Source organism: Dioscorea cayenensis, chromosome 3 (genome assembly GCF_009730915.1).
Source record: "Dioscorea cayenensis subsp. rotundata cultivar TDr96_F1 chromosome 3, TDr96_F1_v2_PseudoChromosome.rev07_lg8_w22 25.fasta, whole genome shotgun sequence".
Lineage (NCBI taxonomy): Eukaryota > Viridiplantae > Streptophyta > Magnoliopsida > Dioscoreales > Dioscoreaceae > Dioscorea > Dioscorea cayenensis.
Window position 1 is genome coordinate 5017390 of NC_052473.1, and position 21646 is coordinate 5039035.

Sequence of the window (21646 nt, forward strand, 5' to 3'; positions counted from 1 at the left end):
TGCTTTGCAGGGCACAGAAGTGCCACGGAGGACACGAAGATACCTTTTGGGCGAAAAGACAAGAAAACCATATCGTGGTACTGTAGCGTATTCATTGTAGCAAAACACTGTAGTTGGAGTATTGTAGTTGTGGCAATGTAGCCAGATCACTGTAGACTGTAGCACATGGAGAGTTTTCAAGTCAGAAATTGAACCATGGCATACGGCCTCATTGCTGCCCTGGATTGAGCCCGGGATGATTACTGTAGCCAGAGAAGAGGATATTGTGTTTGAAGGCATACTGGCTCAATGAGGTGCTCATTGAGCCAATATGGATACTATTATGAGTGCTTAAGTGCACTTTTGCCTACCCCAAATGGCCTCAATGAGGTCCTAATTGAGCCAATATACCACCAATATGGAGGTCCTCATTGAGCCAGTATACCGCCAGTATGGAGGCTATTTTGGGGGGGATAAATGATCATTTCTGGGGCAAATGAAAGGGGGACTTCTTCTTGGCCTCTTGAGCCGCCGCCACCACACATTCTTAAGGTCTTCCGGCCATCTTCCGGTGACGTTCCTTGTGGGAAATGACTGCACATCATCACCAAGACGGAGAGGGGTAAAGGAGAAGGAGTTGGAGTGAAGATCTAAGCCACCAATGCATCACCATTCAAAGCTTCATCCATTCAAGGAGATCATGACATAGAGGGGGTTTTCATTACTTCTTTTATGTTTTTGTCTTCCTTGTATATTGTATAAGTGTCCCTTATCATGAGGGATTAACTTATTGTTGTGTTTGGATTTGGATGAACCCTAGGGTTAATCTTGTATATGAACTTGGGATGTTGTTCTTCATTTAATTTGATGGTTGTTTGAGATTCAATCTTTCATGCTTTGATGCTTAGAATTACATGTATGGAGAAATCCTTAATTCTATCATGAGTTGTATGCATAGATGTGACCTACGCACGTGTACTAGATCTAGGAGAGATTGAAAGGGGATATTTGTGCCTATACGCCGAGAGATCGGGTGTTGGTAGCTCTCCATTGCTAGGTTTAAGCCAAAGGATAGTAGGTATACTCCTATTAGAGAACTCCTAGAACTTAATGCGATCATAGGTGTGTTGATCAGGAAGAGATTCTGATTGACATTCATATGGGATCGGGGGTTAGTCACCGAGAGATTGGGGCTAATCTCCATTTATGTTTTTGCTTAGGAATATAAGTTTTTGTTTAAAGAACTAAGTTTAGATACATTAGTTTTATGATTATGCTTAACAATGGATGTTTTCCTTTGAATAAATAAGTGATTGTATACAAGGTATAAATCATACAATATCATTCAGTAATCGGTGTGTTGCAAGATCATCGGTTGTGCCCAGCCTCATGGCAATAATTACAGTTTATCTCACACATATTAGATAATTATGTCTCTATCTCATGTCATCTTGGATGACCCAGTAGCCTCTTCATGACTAGTTGCCACAAGAGAAGTTTGTGTCTTTCATCAGTTGGCTTATCACTGCCCGGAATTGGAAAAATAGCCTCTGTATATGCCAACTGTTATGCTTCACTATGAAGTAGTCATCAATATATCAATAAACATTTGTGTCCATCTGCATTATTATAGTGCATGCATGTTTGCAAGTGATGTCATACTCTTATCACCTACGACATGAACATGTTGTCAAAACTAGTCTGCCAGAGTTGCTATTTTGCTCAACAACCTTGAAATGATCCCTGGCAGATAGACCAACCAGTACGGTACGACATGCCTTAACAATTTCCTCAAGTTCCTTACGTATTTCTAGGTAGAGGTGTGTTTCCCATTTTTGAGAATGCTCGCAGTAGCCACAAAGCATGCTCATAAGCTTGAACCTTTGATGAGCATGAAAGCAATGAGAAACATGTATTACAAAGATTAATTAGGAATGTATTACAATAAATAGAACCAACATATAATAAATTAGAACAAAGCATTCTAAACTAAAATGGGGAAAGAAAACAAATCTAAAATATGTATATTAACTAGAAACATGTATCACTACACAAGAACCATGTTATATTAGTACGCTCAGACATATTTACTAAGTAGTGAACAACTAATCTAGAAGATAACCTATGTAATCTTACCTTAATGAGTCTACCATGTTTGTATGGGTAGGTAGCATGCCTTTTTAACGTAGCCATTGAATGACTCTGCCACTTTAGAATACATCTCACCCCATCTTTTACCGTTGTATATATAGTTTGACCAATGGTGACATCAAATATTTTTAAGAAGAAAGAGATGTGAGTCTGGTAAAGCATCCAAAAGATCATTGACAGTGTCATCTTCTTCCTTCACCGTACATGTGTATGCAATTTTGAATAATATAGACTAGCACTCCTTCTTCCTCAAGCTTTAACGAAAACCATGTCAAGTTAGCATCCATTTCATTATTAACAACAGTGAAAGCAACATGACAGAACCCATCATTTGCATCTTTACCCATCACACCCAATAAAGTACCACCATAATTCTCGATCAAATGAGTTCCATCAATGAACAACAATGGTTTATAGCCTCTCTTAAATCAAACAATACATGGAGGAAGTAGAAAAATTTGCATCTGAACCATTCACCATCTTTTTCCACAATGGCAATGCTATCTGGGTTAGTCTACAACACCTTATTGTGTACCACAACAACAAATCATAACTCATAACTTCACTGCCATGAAGAATATCCCTAACCACCTTTTTTCATAACCAAGCTTTCGTATATGGTAAACTAACACCATGCTCACCCAATCTATCCTACTTGATGTCAATAGGATTGTAGAGGGGATGGCCCTTTAGCTTTTTTATCACATGTGCACTGACCCATGTTTTTGATATTTTTGGATGGAGTGTTGTTCCGATATTACCGCTTCATGTATGAGTGGGATGCATTGTTTTGATTCTAAACATGGCATGATTGAATTCTCTTGATTCATGGACATGGCACTCTAATCGTCCCTGGCACATTGGAAAGTCACCCTTTGATTATCATTCTTTATCAAGATAAAGTTAAAATTCCCTTTGATAGCAAAATTGTGAAGTGCATCCTTGAAGTGTTCATTGTCGACAAATCATTCACCAACTTCGAGGGATGCATTTTCCAAACACTCTAACAAAGTCAAGATGGCTAAGGCCCAGATAGATCCTTGCTGGGATGGATACCCGTAGCTAAACGATATGCTTTTTGGTAATGAATCCCTCATGTTGTTGTAAATATCACAAGTAAGCTCAAAATAAATTTAATCAACCAATAATAACGTATAACCATAAACCTATTATTATAAATGACAATGTAATATATTATTTGAAGACTTAAAATATTAAATAGAAATATATTAAAATTAGCTGGAAACCAAAAAAAGTAAACATAAATGATGTTTACTAAGCGGAAACAGTTAATGCACGAACTATCACTTAAATATTTCTGACTACACATGTTGCAAAGCAATTTGAATAAAGAAAGGGCATGATATTTGCAACGACAATGGGGAGTATGTGAGTATGTCCGTAGCCTCTTGAACTATATCAACAATAAGGTCAATGACGGCGATGTTGAGCATGATTCTAGACTACATTCTTTTGGGAGTAAAGTAATTGGGGTTAACTAGGTGTTAAATTATTTACTTGGAACACAATAAACTAATTTCACTTGCACTACTCAATCATTTGCCTGGATTCTTGTAGCTTATAGGGTGGAAAAGACTGAGTTGGAAAAGGAAATCATTAAAATCAAAAGAAGGCCCATCCTTATTAGTTCATTTGCTCCTGCCTCAAAGGGATACCTACAATACTAGTTAGAGCGATGGCATGCAAAGGAGGAGACACTTGAAGTTAAAGCAAACTGATGTGTTTAAGAGAGATATATAGAAGAACTATTTCTGTGTAAGATCATTATTTATTAGACTAACAATTGATTAAATATTAATTAATTTTTAATGATGTTGTTAATTTGATTCAATTTAATGAGCATAAACTCAATGAGAAGAAAAAATAAAATTAATGGAGAATAAAATAAAAAAGGGTGATAATTTGCAATTAGCAGTGGCTTTAAATAAAACTGCCATGAAATGCCACCATTCATGGTGGTTTTTAATAAAACCTTTGTGAAATGCCTGATTGGTCAGTCTAAGTTTAAAATCGTTGATATAAAATAGATTTAATAACTCTAAAAGTCAAATAATATAAATAGAAAGTTCAACCTAATTAATAGAAAATTAAGAAAATCATGTAAAGTTAAAGTCTATCTTAAATCTATGATAATTTGTTAAAAATATAATTATGTTACAAAGTTGCAATGTATTGATTTCATTGTCAAGTTGCATTGCAAAATTGTGATATTTTTATAAAACCCTTTGTAACGACTCCAGTCCCTTGCATATTCTTCGTAAAATATCTTTTTCCCACTTCCCTCCATTTTTTATAAGGGAAATTTGTGGCGTCACAAATCTATTGCAATTCTCTGATAAAATTGGTTGCAATTCTATTGTAAAACTACTCCCACTATTTTTTGAGACAGATTTTTTTTTCATCGTAAAATATATCATAAATTTCCAATTCCATCACAAAAATATGACAATTAGTTCTTTCAGTTTAGTCAGTTATTTTTCTTTTAAGTTTTTGTGATGGCTGGTTTTTTCTCTATTTGATTTTCAAAAATCTCAATGTTTCAAGAGTTTTTCATTTCAAATCCTTTCTGTTAGTGGTGTGGGTAATGATCCAATATGTCAAAGCTTTCTAAAACTAAGGAATTTGAGGCCTGGAACTTCCTTAGACTAAACACGGGCACAACACGATCGTGCATAATGGCCATGCACTTTTCAGGATTTTGAAAATTTGGGATATGCAGGAAGCATGGGCCAAACACCCCCGTGCTTGGGCAATGCTTACCAGTAAACATGGTCTTTGTGTAACACGGTTGTGCAGGGCTTTCTAGGGTTGTTTTATGTTGTCTTTATGTAATCTGCATGGGTGTCAACACAGGCAAAAGCATGGTCGTGCTTGCAATTCACCTTTTATAGTGCATCCTTTCATCTCTTCAATTCCATTCTATTTAAACTGATGGCCACCTAGGGTGTTTATTCGCTTGACACTCCTTGTCTTCCTGTTTTCTTCTTTCATTTTGGCATATTGGCTAGGTTTATCTTCCATTTTTGCTGTCCATAGTCAAACCTAGGGTTCCTTTCTCTTTTCACTCCCATCATTTTCTTCAAGCATGAGACCCACCAATTTATTTGCTATCATGTTGTTGTACTTGTTTTTATCATTGGTTTATACCATGAATGCATGTTGCACAGTCATTTATAAGCTTCCATTTAAAAGATTTGAGCTAGACCACATGATTTTGTTTTGGTTGACCTTGGTGGAGATGATATACCCAAATCACGCCCATGCACTAAGAAAATCCACTTGTGTTTTCCTAGAGCACGACATTGTTTCTTCAAGAATTTTGCTTTCTTCAATTAATTCGTCTCAACTTTTATTGCGGGCCACTATGCCTAGGAAATAAGAGCTATGCGAAATGCTTGGGCAAATCCCCTTACACAACATTTTTAACTGCCAACTCATTAGGAGTAATGCTAGCAGTTGTCACAACACCGGTTTGAAAAATTCCGTACTATTGATTGGGGTACATTGAGGGTAGCAAATTTAACCAATGAGGTGTAATATCTTATAAATGTGGCTTCATGGTGGTGAATTTTCAACATTACTAATCCAGCCTATTGTGAGTTAATGTTGGAGGTGTTAGATACATTTGAAAAGTGCGGCTACAGGTAACTCGGGACGGGGCCGATGCAATAAATTTTCAACTCCATGGGAGACCCCATTGCATGAGCTACATAGAGTTTGCCCTTCGCATGGGTTTGTAGAATGAGGACTACACTAGAACTCCGAAGTATGAGATCCTCCATTTCTATAGGCTACCAGGGGAGCCACAAAAGCATTGCTGGCAACAACTCAACACTAACCACATAAACTACGACCCATGACATTCCAAAGCATCCATCCTCAGATTTCTTGCCCTTGGGGTTATTCATGCACACCTCAATGGAGTGGTGATGAGGCGTGGGGATAGCATAGGAGTTATTAGCCGTCGTGATTTTGGGTATCCGCTGAGTATGGCGGATGGCATCCCCTACCATGTAGGATAAGTTGTTACTACTACACTCCATCATCAGGCTATGGATTCTAGATTAGAGTTATCTTTGTAGCACCATACATCACACTGCTAACTCGGAGGATGAATCTTCTAGATGGAGTGGACCGGATGCAATGGGTTGGTGGGTTTACTCTTATCAATTGAGACAACTTACGAGTGATGGGTATCCCTTTGTCTGCACTACCCTCTTCACCATCCTCACAATCTATTTTACCTTGCATCTTACCCACTGATGCACCATCCTCACCTAGTATTCTCCTTTCAGTTGATGGCTAAGAGAGAGCCTTCAGTGTATCACTAATTATTGTGCATCCTCATCATTCACACTACCTCATAATCCTGAGACTTCCTCACGTCATGTGGGCATAGACACTTCAGATTTAGCCACCACTCCTACTGATTTAGGAGGTATCGAGTTAGATGACACGGATGATAGTGATGAGTCTTAAGCACTATCAGTCATATCTTATCTTTTATTTTATTTCTGGACTTGCAATTTTCTTTATTTTGGACATGTTATTTTTGTTCAATTAGCAAGGGGAGTCCCTACTAAACTGACATTTTATCTTTTAGCACTTTTATTTCAGTTTTTACTTTATCATATTTTACTTTGTCATTTATTATTTTTGGTTTGCTCGAGCTTCACTTATGTGACATTTTCATATTTCTCAAGATGTGTGGTTGATTGGAATATGGAATACATGTTGAGAGCAACAACATCACTCTTTGTGTTAGGAAAGTCCCTAACAACTTTCCCCAATTTTATTTGTCTTTGATTCCATTTATCATGCATATATTGTAGTACATTGAGCACAATCTATGATTCAAGTATGGGGGAGGGTTTATTTGTATTCATTGTAATGTTGAATAACTTAGGACAATCTATGATTTCTTGGATAGTAATTTCTTATGCCTAGGGGGACACGATTGTGCTAGTGTATTTTTATTGAACTTAAGTGTTAGATTCACTCTTACTTTGGAAACCCAAGTTCTTAGCATTTTAGCCTATTTGTGGAGCCACTTGTGTCTAGGAAAGACAATAGCTAATTGATCATTAGTGTTCTTTCTTTTCCAAAAACTAAAACTAAACTAACATAGAAGTAATAAACTCCGGATTCTTTTTGGATGCCCTACCATTATGTTATAAATAGTTTACTATTAAAGATGGTAGAAAGAGCTATCGCTATAGAAGAGTGAAAGTTGCTCTTGAGTACTCAGATTTTGAGCATCACAAGTATTTACTTGATGACCTATCGGGAGAAATGGCTACCTCTAGGGTGTATGAGTTAGTACCCACTTAGTGATTTAGGAATAAGGTCATGTTTAGCTAGTTCAATCCAACAACACATGGGCACATTCCTTAGGGTAACTCACACACACACATGGGGCATACGGGGTAAGAGTGAAACTTTTTATTTTGTGATCAACTAAACACGCACTGGCCACTTGGATTTTCTCTATACTTGTGAAATTCCTACTATTATGAGATTAGAGGTCTTGCACTCATCGTCTTTTCTTGTGAGCCGAGTGTGTTTGCTTAAGGACAAGCAAATGTTCAAGTGTGGGGGTATTTGATGAGTGCATTTTATATAGACATTTTGCATACCTCTTATATGTGTTTTGCTTTTCTTTTAGCATATAATTCAAATATTTCGATGCTACTTTGGGTATATGTGCATATTTGTGTAGGTTAATAGGTCTTAAGACAATGAAACAAGATTTTGAGCAACTTTGGCATCAAAAGAATTCATCTACACATCTTCAAGCGAAGCACAAGCTTGTTGAGGGTGTGTTTCTACCCTATGCAAACCTCAAGACTTAGAGTTTTTATCAGAAGAAGAGAAGCGTGGGTATAGAGCCCAGAGTATAACCATGCAGATGGAAGCATGACTCAAGTACTGGTGTGCTTTTTTACTCGTGTAGATTGTTTCCTGGAGAATTATAGAGATGATCCAAACCCTAGACCAACCTGTAAAGGTCATGGGCAATAAGCACTCCTAAGCACGTCTATGTTGTATTAGGAATTAGTTTTTAAGCTCTAAAGTTAGGGTTTATAGAGGACTTCAGCTAGGATTTTTTGTGATGGCTGCTGGATAATTTCACCACCATTCAATTATGGAAGAGGGCTGAGATTGAGGAACACCGATTGGAGCAGGGAGCTAAGTTGGGAGGAAGGCCCTCGGAGCACAATTGGGAGGATTAGAGAAGCAAAAGGGAGTTCGATGAGTTCTTACTTATTTGTTTTCTCTATCTTTTTATCATCATGTGAACCCATGAGGGGCTAACCGTTCTCCGATGGCCCAGCCTATTGATCCTTGAGAATATGTGTATTTGACTTATTCTTTTATAATGACTATGGAGTTTTCATGGATTCTTATATTTTAAATCTTTTATTGTAAATCTTGATGTGCATGATTACCATAGTTGTCATTGCACAACTTGATGTGAATGATTGTCATAGTTGTAACATCACTTTGTAAAGCACACATAGGAGTTTAAGATCAAGTTCATTCCTTGAGATAGAGTGTTTGGTGTCGAGCCTTCTAATCTAGGGTTTACCCTTCGGTCCAAGAAGATGTACCTAATAGTCATTGTAGAAGAGTCAATACATGTTCCTCTAAAGGACTAGTCTGGGGCGTTGCTCCATATCAGTGTTTCTAACTCAGTTTAATTCCTTACTTCTTTCCATCCCCTTTTCATCTTTCTTACTCTTCTTAGATTCATAGATTAGAACTTTCCCCAATCTTTAATCCGGTTAGATATTAGAAGGGCAATTGATACTAAGTGATTCCCAATCTCTATGGATTCAACTACCCGATCCTTTTAGGTACACTTTACTACTTCTTACGATCCATGTACTTGCAGATACGCAAGATTCATATTAAGTAAATAGCATCACATTTAACAATATTGTGGATCTAGTTTATATAACAAAGATAATATTCACAATATGCAAAAACTAAAACTACCTTGGTACCAAACAAATCTAAGAACAGGTCTAGGAGCTAATGCAATTGTCTGCCATCGTGCCTCACCTCTCACACTACACAACCTAAGGATCTAAGGAGATATAAAAGGAGGAGTGGGTAACATAATTACTCAATGAGTGGGTATCATAGTCTAAAACAGATTAGCAAAATGAAAATATGCTAATATATCGCATGCACAAGTTTTTAAATCAAAATAAAAGGATCAAAATGTAATGTAAAGAAAATATTTTGTAATAGAATATCTTGAAAGTCATACTTAACCAAAACACCATTTGGGCTCACATGTGAGATTTATGCCTGAAACCAATACCAATTCAAATAAATGTTAGTACAAGTAATATTTTTCCAAATGATACAAAACCCTAGGTTTTCTAGAGGGACCAACAGAATTTCAACAAAAAATAGTTAAAAAAAAAAACTCAAATTTCATATAAAGCGTTTAGTATACCATCTTTGTGAATGGAAAGTCAAGCATACTAATATCGATAAAGTACAATTTGACAAATATGGTACACATTTATAAAAATCAATTCAAAACCTAATAAATAGCATCTGAACAAACATATGTAGTTGATAAGTACTTACTGCATATGCATACAAATTTGTAAAAGATTTGGGTCTGTCGAAAACTATCCCAAACTAGCTAATGTCATGGCATAGTTTTGGGTCAACCAAGGCCTTGTTTTGACTTAATAAAATATGACCCAACTTGGTCTTAGCTTGAATCCATTATGTGGTGAGCATAGTGACACAACATTAGGAGATTCCCCTCCTATCTATCATAAAATCTCCACACTAGGCCATGAAGAAAACATACTCGTGGTCATCCATGTCACCTCCAGATTAGGCAGTTTATGGGTAGACTCCCACTGTAGTATGTCAAGAACAAACTCACCGCCATCAACACTAAAATATAATGCATAAAAAACATGTATAGTACATTTGAAAGAATATAATCTTCATAGTCATCAAAGTTCCATACCACAATTTCAATAGATATCAAATCAAGTCAAATAGCAAGTATAAATTAAGCATGGAAACTAGGCAAGCTCAATATAGAAAATAGCCTGACTATAGAAACCATTCAATTCATATTATCAAAAATAGACACCATAGACTTGAGAATCTCATTTAAATTGAAATATCAAAACAACATGGTGTCAAAGCCTTTTTGAAATAATTACATCAACGCTTTCAAAACAACTTCTCCGGCATAAACACTGATAGTTTTAAAAGAAGATATTAAGCAAACTATTGAAATACAAGAATACCAAATCGAAGTGAGTTATTAACCTATTATAGTGGCAAACAGGAAAACATAGATTATTAGTTATGAAATCTTATATCTATATATACACATACAAAACATTTATAAAGCATCAAATCCAATTTAGACTATGGAAAACAAAGTAGGAATCCCACTCACAACATTAACAATGCTGGGGTTTTGAGTTTCCTCTAATCCTCCACCACACCTTTTCCTTTAGCTGAAGTTTTGCCACCTGTACAACAATAATTCAAATAAAAGAGAGAAGAGAATTAGGCTTCAGCTAAATAAAGCGTAAATCATGCATTGAAGACCTCAAATGCCATGCATGATATCTCCAAACTTGATCTAACTCAACCTAGCTTACAAAAAGGGCACAAGAAAACACACGAATTAACCCAAAAGACACATTTCCACTGGTGTTGCAGTAACCAACATCTTAGCTATAATAACTCTTGCTAAAACATAAGCCATAGCATGATAGTTACACCATTTCTCTACACATTTCGAAGAAGAACAAGAAGGATTATCATTTAAAGCATACTGGTCATTCCTAAAGAGCTCAGACTTAAAGAAGCTATTAATACAGCTCTTTAACCTCCTATCTTGCAAGGGAGAAATTCTTTTCTCGCGGGGTTATAAAATCACCCAAATACAATCCTTAAACACGACACACAAAACCCAAGAAAGAAATTTGTTCCATGCATATAAAGGATCGAATTTCAAATTGAAAACAAGTCATACAACCAATAAAGATTACAATACACCTTAAAACCTAATTAAAGAGCATCCAGACAACTCAAAATATTTCACGTAAATTAAGTCACATCCAAGGAATTAGAAGAGAAAAAAATTCCTTACCCAAAAGTTTGCAAACTAGTGAAAACAAAGCCTTGAAGCCTTAGCTTTGATTTGGAGAAGAAGAAGAAGAGAATAGATAAAGAAGAAGATGAAGAATAGGTTTGGAAAAATAAGTGGATGAGAAGGAAGAAGAATGGATAAGATTTTAAAGGAGATAACTTAAGCATTATGTTTAGTTTGATTAAAATCTTAAACGAAATGTTTCGGTGAAATGGAGTATTTTCATGCTACCTTAACCTCAAATAAAACACAAGGCATCACTCAAAAAATATTACACATGAGCCAATCCAACCATGCCTCAAGGGCACTATGATAGAATTTAAAAAAAAAAGAATTTACAATGCTATAAAGACACACCTAACCCGAGTCTGCACTAGAGCTAAATATCACAAATGTGATAGGTATGATAAAAAAACCCAGACTAAATACGGTGCCAAAGTTAGTTTGGCAAGGTTTTTTAGCTTATTTTAGTGCCAATTTGGCATTTTATTTGTAGTGTATGTTGTGACATACATATTTTTTTAACATCTATAATTATTGATGTGGTGGATTAAAGTGGAATTTTATAATATATTATTAGTTGCCATGTACTTTATATATATATATATATATATATATATATTATATGTATATGGTTGATGATATGTCAAATTTCATCATAGTGAATGTCATGTCATCTAACAATTATAAAATAAATAAATCTCAAACGGCATATGACATGCTATGAACCATGGCAAGTAAATGAAATGGCACATATGCAATATATATATATATATATATACATATTAATAAAGGTTTTTATTTTAATAAACTTCATAATGAACAACTTCATTTAACTACGATGATTATTTTGCATTTATACATTCATAAAATAATCCATTGCAGTGGTTTACAAAATATAATATCATTATGAATGCAAAAATAAAAATTTAATAAAAGATAATAAATGATAAACTTCATCGATAGGTGAATCACAAACATAAAGTTTATTTGAATACAACACTAAAACTTTACGAAACATAATCAATGATAGACTTCAATGATAGAGTGAATACCTAATTCACCTACTATCTTAAACCCTGAAAAGCCTACTTCATTGAATATTGCCTTCCACTCCATTGCATTTCTCTCTTTCCCAGGACACATTGCCAACATATATGTGTCGAAAAGATAATGCGCCTGTATAGTATCGAGATCATTTGAGTTAGGTTGCACTATTGCATCAATGATAATCACCTTTCCCTTATTCTTTTCACAAGAGAATGATTTTTTACAATTTCTCAATATCTTTACACAATCTTTGTCGCTCCAATCATGTAAGACCCACTGCAATATAAAATTTTGTTCCATGAATTATACAATAACACTAAAAGTAATAAATGATATTTACTCCATACTTGATAGTTATGATTCAACAACCATTTGCCTTAACTATGATCAGAAAAATTGATTTCGTTAAAAATATTAAATCTTTCATCTAACTAGAATTAGGACCATAATTCTATTACTATGTTGACTATAATGGGTTGTTCTAATTATATTTATTTATTTTTATTTTTTTAAATGCAAAAATGGATGATAAAACACAATATCTCTTTTATAATTTTAATTATAAGAAATATATATTTTCCAACCTAAGAATATGTTTTGTGTAAATCATAACATTCAAAATGCTTGTTACTTATTTGTTAAATTGTCCAACTTATTTAAGTATATTATACTAAAACAGTAATAACATAACAATAAAAATTTGAGCTTTAAAAAATATATTTCAATTACCCATGGTTACCTTTTTTGTCTAACCCTATACCACTTTATTGATGTGGTTACATGAAAAGCTTACTCATCACGTTTGTGACATATCACTGATCCTACACGTCATTGGCCCATAAGATGCCACGTCAACAATAACTCTCCATGTTAGCATCCCTGATAATCTCTTAAGTAGATAATCTCCCCTGAAGAGAGACTATGCCTAATCCAAATACAGAGCAAAAATGTGATTTCTCCTAAAATCTGCTGCACATGATTACAAAGAGCTTGAAAATTATCATCAATCCACTCGAAAGGATTGTGGGAAACAAAGATACCCTAACCATAGGTATACCCATTATCCTCTCAAATTCTAGCAAGTTTATGCTAGGTGTGAATTTCTTCTCGTCACGTAGCAATACAAGGTATGATAGCTAGAGCTTTCGCCTTGTTAGCAATCAACATTCATTCACACAATTAGACTCAAATAGATATGATTGCAAATAAGGAATCAATTAAAACATCAAAGATCCAACAACCAAAGTGAAGAAAATAAACCCTAGATTTCAACTATGCCCAAACATCTACAAATTAGCCCTCCATTAATGGAAGGCAAGCATTCAAGATACAAAGAATAGAGGAAAACATGAGATCCGTGAAAACCCCTTTTCAATCCCTAGGATGAAGAGTCACCGAAGAAACTTCCACGTAGGCCATCAAGATGAGCTCGACGGCTACGATCTTCAACTCCCTTGAATGTAGGACCAAATCCCTCTCCAAATCGCTCCTAAAGTGCTAGAGATTCAGCCCTTTTCTTCCTCAACCTTGACTCCAAGAATTGCCCTCAAAAAAATAGAAAGATAGAATAGAAGATACCCTAAAAATCCTCATAAGTTCTATTTATACCCGACTACTTATGGGCATAAAGGCTAAGCCGTAAGGGAGCTGGAGAAGATTGCCGCAAGCCTTACGGGGCTACTTACTACCTGCCATAAGCCCTGTCTGTAAGGTTGTACGTTTGTGTTGCGGTCCAGCTTACGGCCGTAGATGTTGGACTGTAAACTTCATTGTTCTACACCTTATGATCGTATGCTATGATCGTAAGCCTCTCTAGATGGTCCTTACGGACATCTATATAGGTGTAAGCCTTGCCCGTAAGATTTTCTAAATTAGCTCTGAATCCTTCTTACGGGCATAAGCATGCCTACAAGATTCTCCGAATTTGATTTACGACCGTAAGGCTGGCTATAAGGTGCCCGTAAGCCACCCTGTTTGCCTTGTCCTTAATACAGTGATGCCAAGAGAGCTCCAAACTCATTATTTTGGGTTTAGAATACTTCCTTTTGCTCTCACTCATCTTTAAGCACTGCCTTAAGCCTGTTTAATAGAAAACACACTGTATTTTGCATCGAATTCCATGATATGATTCTAATACATGCCAATTGAATGCACAAATTGATATGAAATATATGAGTATTGTACACTCATCAATTCCCCTTTTCCTCCTTTCTCTTTCTTCATTCTAAAGACCACCTTCTTTCTCTTTCTTCATTTTAGGAAGGTTCCAAGACCTTAAGTTCTACTACACGATAAAAGCTGCTTATCTAAACATTGAATTTATTTCTAATTGTGTTGACATGTTTTTGAAAGTTTATCAGTTTTACCACACATCAGATGATGCAAATAGCCCAAAGGTTTGATGGCCTCTATATTTTCAATATAACTAATGAGCCCTGGAAAATGAAAACCTAAATCTTTGGCTGACTCAATGTGTTAACAATGATGGGGCATATTACTAATTATTTCTTCGTAGATAGAGAAACATGTTTGAGACATCATTTTTCTCTTGGCTTTTGTGAGTATGCAGTGACTGGAAAGGATGTTGTACTAGAAGTCTTTTAGCCACATTTGTTGAAGTTAGCTTCCTAGTAGGGTTGGAGTTGAACAGGTAAACCTATTTATTTTTATTGGCTTTGTGCTTAGTACTACATAATGATTTTTATAGTAAATCAATGGTTTTAAGAAACTTCTTTTGGCATATTTATTGGTTTCCTAACATGTTTTAGGGATTGTTGCCTCTCCGGAATAGAGACAAAGGAAGAAGGTCTTTAAATGAAAATGGGGGAAGAAGGGCAAAGGAGGGATGAAGGAAGGATGGTAACGTGGCTTCATTTGAGTGAAGTGGCTTCCTTCAGGTGGCGTGGAAGGTCAGTGATGCATCGAAAATTGAGTCTAAAATCTATTAAGGAATAGAATATTTGATTACGTAAAAGATTGTTTTTGTATGATTTGGTGTATGTTCTATTTTAGGTAGTCTGTTATAGGTAGCATTATATTTTTGGTTGATAAATCACAACAATTCCATATATGATGTATTATTGTGCCAAGCTTCTTCTTCAATGAAATATACAATTTGTCTCCACAAATATTTTCATGGTACAATAGCAGTTATCAATCTTCGATATTGATATGCATCTTTTTTTTGTTGAAGAATAAACCAAAACACTGAGTCAAGCAAGGTCACTATTCTTGGGGCCAAGTCGATGTAATCTTCCACACTGTATCTTCCTCACATCTATCAGATTGTCCAGGTGCTCTCCTTATGTCGTGTTTGTTAATAGAAGAAATAATGATATGTGTGAGAAGGCCATGCAGAATGTGTTTAGGGCTAATAACAAACTCTTCTTTATTGACGGGTCTATATCATGACCCAAGGAGGCCTCACAGGAAGTGAGTCTCTATGAGCCTTATAACTCCATCTTGATCTCATGGATCTTCAACTCCATTGACAAGGCATTGCAATTAAGCATTACCTACACAGAGACGGCGAAGAAGATTTGGGATGATTTGAAGGAACAATTTGGTGTGAGTTATGCACCAAGAATTTATCAACTCAAAACTAAGATTAGTTCATTAAAATAGAAGGGTATCATGGAATGACATACTACACTAAATTGAAGGGCATGTCAGATGAACTTTATAGTATTTTGAAAACCTCATCATGTACTTGTGGAGTAATACAGGCTTTCTCGAAGGAAAGAGAAGAGGAGAAGACCTACTAATTTCTCATGAAATTGGAAGATTCTATTTTTGCGAGGATTTAATCACAATTACTAGGGATGGAACCCCCTCCATCTTTGAGTTGAGTATACCAGATATTTGTTAGAGAAAAAAAGCACCGAGAGGTGGCAAAGAGACAAGTCAAGAAGATGGAGCATATGGCTTTTGTTGCTCAAAATCAAAAGATAAAAACAATGAGCAATGATCAACCCAATAGCAAAAATCATTTCCTCTCACTGCAATAAGGTCCATCACAATATAGGAAGCTGCTGTGAGATTATTGGCTACCTATTCTGATGGGGCAGTTGCCGCCAGACCCAAGGTTGTGGGCGACACAAGGGGATATGGCCAACGTAATCACCAACAGTGGCACGAGCATCATACACCCAGACAAATGAGGGAGGATCAAGGCAAGACATCACTTTCAGGCTCATGAATGAGAAGTTTTAGTGGCTTTTGACTTTGCTCGAGCCATCCCTAAGAGGGCAGTGAGAAACTTTCCAAATAGAAAAAGTCATTATACTTGGATAATAGAAATTAGTGCATCTAACCACATGGCGGGCTTTCTAGAAATCATGTTGGATGTGGTGGATTGTACACTGGTACTTTTTGAATTTCCCAATGGAACCTAGACCTTCACGACCAAGATCGAGCAGGTGATCTTGGGAAAGGATATTACTATACAAAATGTTTTTTATGTGCCCGAGTTAACTTGTAGCCTAAATTTTATTTGTCAGTTGATTACTAATTCTGATTGTTATGTGATGTTTTGTGATAATATGTGATTGATTCAAGACCGGACATTACGAGCCATATTGGAGAGAGTGAGCTTCATAAAGGGGTCTATTATCTTAAATCAGCAGCACCACACATGGCATTAACGAGTGGGACAAGGATTAAAGAAGCATCTTAAAATTCTTGCTATTGTTGATGACTTCTTCTAGAAAATCTTTGATGTTTGTTATCATGTAAAATAAACACGATTCAGTTTTAATAATAGTGATAATGTTGGACCAAAAATTTAAGTCATGACTAATGTTGGAGTTTTATAAGTAGGAATGGATGGATCATTAAACTAGTTGCAACTGGTATAGTCAAAAGAAAACATAGGCATATTACTGATGTAGCAAAGTCTTTTGTTTTCAAGTAGGTTTGCTAATTGAGTTTTGGGGCAAGTGTATGGTAATTACGATACACCTTATTAATAAAACACCTACCACAAGACTTACTGGAAAGTCGCAACATGAGGTGTTGCATTGAGAGAAGCCATCTTATCATCATGTGTTAGTTTTTGAATGTTTGTGCTATACCTGAAACAACTTAATGAGAAAAATAAATTTGGGCCAAGAGGAAGGAGATGTATACACTCGTTAGCTATCCTTATGGTATAAAGGGTGACACATTTATGATATGGAATCAAAGGAGATATTTGTAACAAGAAATGTGATATTTGAAGATTTGATTTTTCCTTTTCAAGAAGTTGAGCGAGAATAATCAAGGAGGGCATGTTTTTAATGATGATGTTCGGTGTTTGGAGGAATCACATCACATGAATAATGACGAGACCTTGGTTGGAGAGACTTGCAGCATTGATGATGGGCATAAGGAGAAGGGAAGTGATGGAGCGATTGTGACAAGAGAAGTTGACTCACAAAGTGTCAAGCGTGTAAGACGGGCTACGAGAACACCGAGATGGTTGTAGGACTTTGTAGCCTACACAGCGGCAGTGGTTGAGACACACGATGCTAGTTCACATGGGAATGAAGTTGTGGTGATGTCCAAACCAAATGTTTTGAATGAAACTGATTTGAGATAATCAGAAGCCAAGTAGTTGGTTCGCAAGGCTGCTTTGAGAGATTGTGGTTTTAAACAGTCTCACACGGATTACTCGTTCTTCACCTACCATCAAGGTGATGTTTTTCTCAGTATTCTTGTGTATGTGGGCGACTTAATACTTGGAGGTAATAATGAGGTGTTATACATACAATCCAAATGCTATCAAGATCGATGTTTTCACATCAAGCATCTCGAGTAACTCAAGTATTTTCTTCAGATTGAGGTAGCAAGGAGTTCTAATGGGCTAACATTTTGTTAGAGGAAGTACGCTTGACATCATTGCCAAGTGTGGGGTTCCATAAAGGCCGACCCATTGATTTTCCTATTGAGAAGCATTACCAGCTTTGTCTGGTTTACCTCATGATCATACGTCTAGATATTTCTTATGTTATTGATCATATCTTGACACAGTATTCTTAAAGATCTTCTTAGAGACCTAGGCAGGAACATATGGATGCGGCTATTAGAGTAGTTCGTTATTTGAAGGGTTGGCCGGGTTAAGGCATTTTCCTATGAGCTATTAGTGATCTATGATTGTGAGCCTATCATGACTTGAATTGGGCCAGTTTCACACTCACATGACAATCGACTACTGAGTATTTAATTATGCTTGGAAATACTTTGGTTTCATGGAAAACATATAAGCAAAGTGTAGTATTGTGGTCTTTAGCTGAAGCAAAATATAGATCGATTGGCATGAGAACTAATGAACTGATATGGTTGTGATTTTTTCTTGTAGCTCTTGAAATTGTTCATACTAACTCGACTGTGCTACACTGTAACAATCAAGCGCCTCTTGACATCATGGTGAACCCTGTCTTTCATGAGTGAAAGAAACATGTTGAGATTGACTACCATTTCATTCATGATGAATTACAGGAAGGTCACATCATCATGCTTCATGTCATTCAAAATACAATTGGCAAACATTTCACTAAAGCATTGGGCCATCAGCAGTTCCATTTTCTTTAGGGCAAGTTGGGAGCTTAGGATCTTCATGCACCAACTTTAGGGGGAGTTTTAAGGAATAGAATATTTGATTGTTTTTTTGTGATTTTGTATATATAATTTATTTTAGATAGCATTATATTTCAATAGATAAACTACAACTTTTTTGTATAAAATGTATTATTGTACTAAGCTTCTTCAATGAAATATACAATTACTCTCCGTAAACTTTTTAGAATCTATTGGGTGATTTCAAGGTGCAATCAAATTAAAAATAAAGGACCACTTTAATGGAAATTGAAGTTTGGTCATTAAAGTGAAAAATGGCTATAGTTGACTGGCCTGTTAAAAAAAACTACTTCCACTTGTTTACAAAATCCTAGTCATGAATAAAAAGTTTAAAATGTCATATTTGAATTTCATTTTTTAAATATCCGGGGTACTCATGATTACTCATGCATATAGAAGATTGTGTAAATAATTAGACCATTAGTTTTAAAATGTATAATCAGGGGTAAAGTTTTTGGGTGGGTACCATACTAGGGTAATTTTTCATTTCAAATATTGAACTTTAATTTGTATCATTTTTTTCACATAACTTAAATTTGTGTCACCGGGAGGGTACTAATGGGGTTCTTGGGAGAATTTGATGACATGTATGCCGGATTTGCCATGCCAATACTAGTTTGTCGTATTATCTGCATATGAAGACATAACACGTACGTCACCAAAGAGAGGCATATGGCACTCTTATTTACCAGTTCTCTAGGTTAACACAGCATGTGCCATGTCAGTAAGAGTTGTCACATGGATCTCTTTGATGATATATATGTCATGTCTGGTTGTTGGTGTGGCAAATCTTGTATACATGTAATCAATTCTTTCAGAAATCTCCTTGATACCCTTCTTTCGGTGAACGGAAATTAAAATTGGTGACCAAAATAATATAAATTGCAGTTCATTGCTCAAATAAAAAATGACTTTAAAACAGTATCCACTCAAGATATTTACCCGCATAATCACATTTATTTTATATAAATATTTATAAAAAAAAATATTGTAAAATTTAGACTAGTTCTTCCTTTGGTACTTTTAATTTCTTCTCGTTTTTCTTTTTAAGTTAACCATAACTTTCATATTTAAGAATTAAATGAAAATCTCAGTATTCTCATTATTCAAGAATTAACTCTAGTTTTTTTATTATCCTAATTTCATTATCACCTGTGTGTCAAGTTACCATTTAGTACGAGTGACATTATTAGAGGTAACAACTCGGATATGCAAGTTTATTTAGTTTTTAAATATACAAAATTATTAAAATGCCCATTCTACCAACAACGTACTTAGGACTTGGGAGGGATTTATATCTTTTACTAGCCCACTTTCCAATATATTAATAGATGGAAAAAAGAAAACAAGAAGACATACCTCGAGTAGAAAAGCATCTGCTTGAGGGATCTGAACAAACATATCACCCCTCACAAACTCGACCAATTCATTCTCCGGTTGCACATCCACCACATGATCCAGTTCAAGAACTGAGCACTTCATCTTCGGGAACGCTCCCGCTATCACAGTGGCAGTGAGTCCAGTGCCACCACCCACATCCACAAGTGACTGGAGACCACCAAAGAGCACATCACCCCAGTTCTTCACCACTTCCCCTATAAACACTCTGTTATCACAAGCCATGCCCTCATTCAACAAAGCATTGAACTCAGGCCTCTCACTTGCAAACTCAAACACACTTTTCCCACCATGAGCCACATGAAATGGCGTCTCATTCTTATCATCATCATCACTAGCTTTGATCCACGTAGTCATGGCATGCCCAGCCATAGCTACTTCCATTCCTGTTACAAAAAGAACAAGAGGTGCTAAAGAGGTTGTGCTTCCAGTGACGAGCAGTTTAGAGGTGGCAGTCAAGTCATAGTACACCTCCTCTTCATTACTACCATCTGATTCATTTCCTTTAATGGAAAAGAAACCAGAGTTTACGAGAACACGCATGATGCGCCGGAGAAATGGAGCTCGAGTTGTGGCCATGGGTAGTGCTTGGACGAGCTCGGAGAGTGTCATGGGACCGTCGTGGTTGTGGATAGCGTCTGGCACGCCGAGCTCGATGGCGCACCTGAGACACATCGAGTCCATGAAGACGAGCATGTGTTTCCATACTTGTGTTCTTGCTTTGGAGAAATCATGAAGTGGACTATCTACCTCCATGGATGGATGATCAGTTGATCACTGTTGACTGAAGATGGAGATTTGGATGTTGAGGACTATCAAGATATTGTGTAAATTGTTGGATAATGGATATATAAAATAATAAGTCCTGTTGGTTCTTATGTAGACACATCACCTGGTAACACGAAATATCACCAAATAATATATTGTTTTATATACAAATTATTTTACAAATTATTGTCTTTAACTCTTATGGCGGGTGAGGTCGAGGGAATTCCCGTTTTTCAAATATGGTTGAGTAGTGTTTAGTGTTTTAGAATAACGCCATATTCTTAAAAAGAAATATATATATTAAAATTATAATATAATATTATAATAAATTTTTAATATATATATATATTATTAAATATTTTTTATTATCCACATCCCCTAAATATATTTAAATATTAGATATATATTTTCATAAATGTAGGGAAGATTTGTTGTGGGGACGACGGATTTTATTAAAGGAAAAGTAAAAAGTGAATAAGTCAAATTATAGATTTCATAAATTTTTTTTTCCAAAAA

General features: G+C 35.7%; 1 protein-coding gene and 1 long non-coding RNA gene across 2 annotated transcripts; both read right to left on the bottom strand.

Annotated features, from left to right (window-relative positions):
* Positions 1-9579: 9579 nt before the first annotated feature.
* LOC120283340 lies at positions 9580-11443 on the bottom strand. The gene is made up of 3 exons (XR_005543246.1): positions 11300-11443; positions 10598-10673; positions 9580-10040 (listed from the first exon to the last, which is right to left on the bottom strand). It is a non-coding gene; the product is annotated as an uncharacterized LOC120283340 (long non-coding RNA).
* Positions 11444-12322: 879 nt separating this feature from the next.
* LOC120249733 (trans-resveratrol di-O-methyltransferase-like) lies at positions 12323-21216 on the bottom strand. Its single transcript, XM_039258353.1, has 2 exons — positions 20324-21216; positions 12323-12625 (listed from the first exon to the last, which is right to left on the bottom strand). The coding sequence occupies exons 1-2, from the start codon at positions 21116-21118 to the stop codon at positions 12323-12325; spliced, it is 1098 nt and encodes a 365-aa protein (XP_039114287.1). The 5' UTR covers positions 21119-21216.
* Between the last annotated feature and the right edge of the window lie 430 nt (positions 21217-21646).

Bases quoted from the DNA above. Each gene is read 5' to 3' on its own strand.
- LOC120249733 (XM_039258353.1), bottom strand. From the start codon at position 21,118: ATGGAGGTAGATAGTCCACTTCATGATTTCTCCAAAGCAAGAACACAA. The intron at 12,626-20,323 runs GTATGTCTTCTT...TTTATATTGCAG, and splicing joins CAGATGCTTTTCTACTCGAG to TGGGTCTTACATGATTGGAG.